Source organism: Jaculus jaculus, chromosome 12, assembly GCF_020740685.1.
Source record: "Jaculus jaculus isolate mJacJac1 chromosome 12, mJacJac1.mat.Y.cur, whole genome shotgun sequence".
Lineage (NCBI taxonomy): Eukaryota > Metazoa > Chordata > Mammalia > Rodentia > Dipodidae > Jaculus > Jaculus jaculus.
This window is the reverse complement of record NC_059113.1, coordinates 26,772,780-26,779,413: the sequence shown is the minus strand read 5'-3', so window position 1 is coordinate 26,779,413 and position 6,634 is coordinate 26,772,780. Positions and strand designations below refer to the sequence as shown.

The 6,634-nt window shown below is 49.3% G+C and overlaps 1 protein-coding gene across 3 annotated transcripts in view; it reads left to right on the top strand.

The window, feature by feature from the left end:
- The first annotated feature begins 2,114 nt into the window (after positions 1 to 2,114).
- The window catches only part of Tacc1 (transforming acidic coiled-coil containing protein 1), a 56,736-nt gene continuing 52,216 nt past the window's right edge, over positions 2,115 to 6,634 (top strand). For all 3 annotated transcript variants that reach the window (XM_004668999.2, XM_045131879.1, XM_004668998.2), the window contains exons 1-2: positions 2,115 to 2,290; positions 3,184 to 3,299. In XM_004668999.2, coding sequence (XP_004669056.2) covers positions 2,130 to 2,290; positions 3,184 to 3,299 — 277 coding nt within the window. In that variant the 5' untranslated portion in view covers positions 2,115 to 2,129. The remainder of the gene's footprint in view (positions 2,291 to 3,183; positions 3,300 to 6,634) is intronic.

Sequence of the window (6,634 nt, the reverse complement as noted above, 5' to 3'; positions counted from 1 at the left end):
ACAAAATCATGATGTACCTGGGTTAGGATACCATTGTCAACTGCTCATTCTTTTCTATGGCTCCGTCTGCCTCATTCTGCTTGTGGAAGATAAACACAATTCAGGCTATGGAGTAAGTTACTTACTTCACTGTTCTCTCTGAGTCCAAGATTTGGTGAAGACTGGCCTATTACCTCCCCAGCCATGGGCTTGGGGGCAGGTTTATAGTACCAGGTATGAATACTCTATTGTGGAGCTGGTCTCAATCCACAGGGGTTGGTGACTCCCATAACAGACATGCCACTATACATCTTGCCTAGTAGGTTGATGCTGTAGTGTGCAGGGTCCACAGCTGCATGAGACCACTGATAGATTTATCTCTTAGCAGCCTCTATAGCACCTTCTGGCACAATAAAAGCTAGCCAGCAGAAAGAGATTCCAGATCTGTTCCAACTTTATTTCTGTATGTCCTGAAATCAAATTGTGTGCTATCTTCAACAATAGCTTACCATCTAGTGGATATGCATCTTATGCTCTCCTAGGTAATTTTAGGGCATACTAAAGGTTCGATCCAGGTCTCTGAGGATGGTGGCTAAGAATTGTAGGGGATTGGGATAAAGGGAAATAGTAGGTCAGGCAGAGGTGAGCCAGGTGAGAAAGCCTTGAGCAGAAACCATGTGTTAGTCACAACCAGGATGTGGAGAAAAGACTCTAGAACTATTCAGAAGGGAAGCATGAGTAGGACCTGGGTATTGTTATTTTCAGGTAATAAGATATATGCCAAATGAAGGCACCCAAGGGACTTTTAATCTGAAAGTTCATTTCTTGGTGAACATAAATTCAAAGATACTAAAATGACATCTGCCTACTTCATTTCTTTGTAGACTCAGGACATTCATGACAGATGTGTTTATCTCTGGCACGAAGCTGGAATGAATTCTAAAACATCCCCCTTCCTTTCCATTATGGTAGGATGCCTGCTAATCCTTGTAGTTTTGCTTCTGCCTTTGTTATAGAATATTCCTTGGTCATAATGTGGTGCCAACCCCTTCAGGGCAGACCCCTTCAGCATCTAGCAAGTTTCAGCATAATTGTGCCCCCAAATTTTGAAGGCGCAGCCACTTCGTAGATCTCTGTGCAAGTGTGAGAAACGACAGCAGTACAATAGCTCACAGAGGGCTGAAGACGCTTAAGCCGCACATCAGGTTCACCTGGACCAAGTGTTTGCGTGCAGTCCCTGCATGGAGCCCCACAAAGGAAGATGGAGAGAGAAACAAAAAGCTCCAATTTTCTTTTGCCTTAAGATACAAAGATGTTTTCACTCAAAGGCTGCAATCACCAGGCCTTCTACAGAAAGCAAGGGACGACACGAGAAACCAGACTTGGAAATTCCGTAAAGAAAGCTAGGAAAGCAAAGAAGAGGAACCTTCTCAGACGCCTCCTCTACCCGACCTGACCTCCAGGGCGCCCACGAGGGAGGTCTGGGGTCCTGTCCTGGGCTGGAGGACTTCCAAATCCTGTAAGAACTAGGGATGACCACGGGCAGGCTTTGCTCGTCTGCGTTCAAAGTATTTTGGAGGAGGATAAAGCCGCCTACAGACTTCTTTTTCAGAAGTAAGGGTCTTAACTCCCGTGCAGCCCAAGGTCCTTCGCCAATACAAGCGCGAGGCCCTTAGCGGGCGCAGTGCGCACGCGCTCAGGAGAGGCGCGCGCAGGGCGCCGGGGTCCGCAGGCCGGGACCAACCACTACGCGGCGTGCAGGGGGGGGAACCGCAGCTCGGCGCACCCTCCCGCGCGGCCGAGTGGTCCGGCCCGGGGCGGAAGCAGGCGGGACCCCAGTGGGCCACGGAGGACGCTCCGCCCGCGCTGCGGCTCCTCGACCTACCGGCAGGCGGCGCTGCTGCGGGGGAGGACGCTCCGCCCGAGCCCCGGCCCTGCCATCCACCGACAGGCGGCGCTGCTGCGCAGAGGACGCTCCGCCCGAGCCGGCCGCCCGCTCAGCCACATCCGCGCCGACGCCGGCGACGCGGCCGGGCGCCTGTCAGAGCGGCTCCCTCCATCTTGAAGGGAAAGGCAGTCCCCGCACCACCCCCCACCCCCCGGCCCCGCGCCCGCCCGGGATCCCGGACCTCGGAGCCGGAGCCGCGCTCATGGCGTTCAGCCCTTGGCAGATCCTGTCCCCCGTGCAGTGGGCGAAGTGGACGTGGTCCGCCGTGCGCGGCGCGGGCGCCGGCGAGGACGAGGCCGGAGGCGCGGAGGGCGGCCGGGAGGAGGAGGACTCACCGGCCGAGACCAGATCCTTGAGCTTCAGGCAAGTACACAGCATCCCCGCCGAGGCGCGGACGCGCGCCGTCCGTCTGTCCGCCCGCGGTCGTTCCGTGCGAGTGTGTGGCCGCCCCCCTCCCCGCGTGACTCCGCGCCCACGGCCGCGCCGCGCCGCGCCGCGCCCCGCCGGCTCCCCGCGGTGCCCCCGCAAGTTCGGGGCGAGCTGTCTGCGCGGGCGCTTTCCGCCCTCCGTGCCCTGGGCCGCGAGCTCGGCGAGCCCAGCCCGGAAAATGCGGTCCCCGCCTTCCCGCTCGCCCCGGTCACTTTCCCGAGGCGCACGGGCCGGGGGAGTCGGCGACGCCCCGGGGGACGAGGGCTGCACCGCCGGCGCCCCGGGCCTCTGCCGGGTCCGCTCGAGCCGGCGTGGCCAGGAGGATCCCGTGGTGACCGGGCTCCCGGCAGCGGGCGAGACATGATGGTCTTCTAAGCTGTCACACGTGTGATCGCAGGAGGCAGGTGACAGCATCCTTAGCCTCCAGCCACTGACTCACTGACAGGTAGAAAGGCCTACCGAGGGTGGGGGGAAAAAAACGTAGCTATTAGCATTGACTTCATTTTGGCTGGTGGCAGTATTAATTTTAAGCCGCTGGAAGAGGTCTTATGAGATGCAAAGGGCTTTTTTCTTTCTTCTTTTTTTTCTCCCCGGGTGTGAAAAGCAAAGATGATGTCAAACACGAATGTTGCTGGCACAGAGCTCCAGAGGATGGAGGACGTGTCAGGGAGGCCAAGAAACCCGAGAGGGCTTCCCTCTGGCCAGGCCCTGTGTGCTGGCTATAGATAGAGAGAGACAGACACTTCCACCTTTGCGGACGTGTGTATTTTAAAGGGTGTCAGAAATACCGTTGAAAGTGGTAATCCCTCATTTTTCCCCCTTGGCAGCTCGGATTCTGAAGGTAATTTTGAGACTCCTGAAGCTGATACTCCAGTTAGATCATCTCTCAAGGAAACCTGTGAGTCATCTCTAGGATTTGCAGAATCTGGGGCCAAAACCCAAGGTAAATAAAAACTTTTTAAATTTTCTGCCTCTTTAGTTTTATAGTTGTTTTTAAAGTGTACATTATAAAATGGAAATGTTAATTTAGGAGCACTTGATAGGGATTGAGATACCTTCTTGCTGAGAAAGAGCCAATCTTAAAGCTCCAGACTTTTTACCATGTGATGGTCATCCAAAGCTTGCCTTATTCCCTGAATAGAGTTTTGTGTCTTTGCAGTGTGAGATTGTCAGCATCAGAGTTCCTGTGGGGCCCCTCCCTGCCCCTGTAAACCAAAGTGTATGCAGTAATGCAGAGATGGAGTTAAGTTTAGATCTAGTGTCACAGTTTCCTCTGGTTAACTTGTTTTCTACCAGGGTGTGGCTAGACACAAAAATTATAAGAGTTGATTTTTTGTTTTTGGTTACGAATCTTAAGTGGCAGTTTCAGAATTATTTGTCTTTCCCCTTCTACGCAGAGCTGGTGGTAAACCCTTCAATCTAGGAAAACCCTGCACACATGTTCTCTCCTGTCCCCTCTGGGCCCAGCCTGTGCCAGCTCCTTATCTCCGCTGGCCTACGTACTTAATTAATAGAGACCTTTTCTTTGTCACTCAGGTTTTTTTTGTTGTTGTTGGTGGTGGTTTTGTTTTTTGTTTTTTTTTTTTGTTTTTTTTTTTTTTTTGGTTTTTCGAGGTAGGGTCTCACTCTGGTCCAGGCTGACCTGGAATTAACTCTGTAGTCTCAGGGTGGCCTTGAACTCACGGCGATCCTCCTACCTCTGCCTCCTGAGTGCTGGGATTAAAGGCGTGCGCCACCACGCCCGGCATGGTTTTGTTTTTTGAGGTAGGGTCTTGCTGTAGTCCAGGCTGACCTGGAATTCACTATGTAATCTCAGGGTGGCCTCCAACTCATGGTGATCCCCCTCCCTCTACCTGGGATTAAAGGTGTGTGCCACCACACCCAGCTTTTTTATTTGTTTGTTTCTGAGATAGGCTCTCAGTATGTGTGTGTGTGTGTGTGTGAGAGAGAGAGAGAGAGAGAGAGAGAGAGAGAGAGAGAGTGTGTGTGTGTGTGTGTGTGTGTGTATATATATGTGCTTGTGTTATGTACTATGACGAATAGAAAAGTAGGGAGAGGGGAAGAGGGGAAAATGGGGAATATGGTATAGGGCTAGTAGTTAGAGGGAACATGGCCAGTAGGGTAAACTGAACACAGACCTGAAAGAAATTGAGGAAGCAAGGCTTGGAGATTTTGGGGAAAAGGAAAAGGAGCAGCCTATGACTGGTGAGGCCTTGGGGTGGGGGTGAAGATTCATGCATGTTTGAGGACAGGTACGCAGACAGGCCTGCACGGCTGAAGTGGAGTGCGAGGCAGGCAGGTGGAGGAGCTGAAGTCAGTAATGGTGATTAAGCTTTCTGAATGCAGTAGAAGCCACTGCAGGGCTAGTGACTTCCTGGGGCTGCTGTAATGAAATGATATAAACTGAGTGGCTTAAAACAAGGAGTTTATTCTCTCCACAGTTTAGGGAACTGAAATCAGACTAAAAGTCTGATACCAGGGTGTGACAGGCCCATATTCCCTATGAAGACTCCAGAAAGTTTCCTCTCTTGCCTGTGGTTGTCAACCCTTGGTGTTCTTTGGGTTGTGACCACTGAATGCTGCTCAGTCTCCTCACAAAGTGGGATTTCCTGAGAGTCTTTGTCTTCACATCCTATGTGGACACCAATCATTGAGTTCAGCACCTACTGTGACCCAGTATGACCTCTCTGCACTTCACTACATCTGCAGAAATACTGTTTCCAAATAAAGGCACATTTCTAGGCAGCAAGAATTAAGACTGCAGTATTTCTTCTTGAGGTATACATGACAAGGCTTTGATTTTTCTACTTTTTGCTGTTTTGTTTTTGTTTTAGTGACAGCATCTTCTATGTAGTCCAGGCTTGCCTTGAACTCATATTGATCTTCATGCCTCAGCTTCCCAATGGCTGGGCTTAGCTTCCTTTCTGCATGTTTTTTTGGCCATTTTGTGGACTCCAGGGTGGATTTAAAATACATATACATATATATATATATATATATATATATATATATATATATATATATATATATATATATATAATTTTGTTTGTTTGTTTGTTTCTCAAAGTAGGGACATGTCAGTATTTTTATGTGTATGCATGTGTGCACAAGGATCTCTTGCCACTACAAACGATCATCAGATTCATGTGCCACTTTTTGTGTCTGGTTCCATGTAGGGCCAGACCTGGGTAGGGAATCAAGCCTGGGTTGACAGGTTTTGCAAGCAAGTACCCTTAATTGTTGAGCAATCTCTCCAGCCCCTTGTGATGGGTGTCTTTTGTTTGTGACTTCTCTTTTCTGCTGTCATAACATGTTACTGTACAGTGGCAGATAGAAGCAGCTTTCTGTTAACTGGTTACCTAATTTTGAAACTGATTATGATTTCCTTGGATTCACCATTCATGTACCTTACTGCTTAGTAACATCTTCAGAGGTTGCCTGGAGAAGTCAAGTCATTAGACTTTGTGGAGGAGCTAGAATTATTGGTAAAATGACATCAACTTTTAGCAGTCTGTTTTTGCTTGAACTTGAGAGCTACATGCTATGTCTATCCTGCTGAGACTCTAGTCACACCTTCTACTGGCTTTGAGCTATGTTTATCATTGGTTTGGGGAGGGGCGGGAGCTGCTGGGAACTCACAGTTTACATATCGGAACTCTCAGTGATGGAAATGCCTCTTGTTCCTTTTCTTCTCTCAAGATTGACAGATCTGAAGGGGGATTTCAAAGCTTGGAAGAACCATTTTGTGGGCTTTCTCATCAGATTTAAATAAAGCTCTTAGACCCATGTTAAGTAGCTGTTTGAAAGCCTCTTTGAATTTCCCTTAGCTTGGGCAGCCCTTCCTTAACATTCTCTCAGCTGCTCGACTGATTCATCCTACCAGACTCTTTGCCAGATGAATAGCGTCTGGATGGACTGCGCCCCCAAAGCCACAGAGAACCTATTGTTTGCACCTTCCTGTTCCAGTGACTCTCACATTCTCTTTCCATTCTTTGCAAACAGAAACTTTCCCTAAATGTTTTCTTTTTAGAGATTCTTGGATCAGAAAAGTTCTACAGAGTAGTTCATGGTTTGCATACTGTAATTTAAGGGGAGGTATAAGTCTAGGAAATAATTCTACAGGTTATGAAATCTCTCAATTTAAGGTCTTTAAACAATGGGATAATTGCTCACTAGCCTGTTAAAAGGCTAAAAGGTGGCACACTTCTTTATAACATTTATTGCTGGTCCAGTCTGAATTATCTTGTCACACATACAAAGTAAATGTAATAATACAGC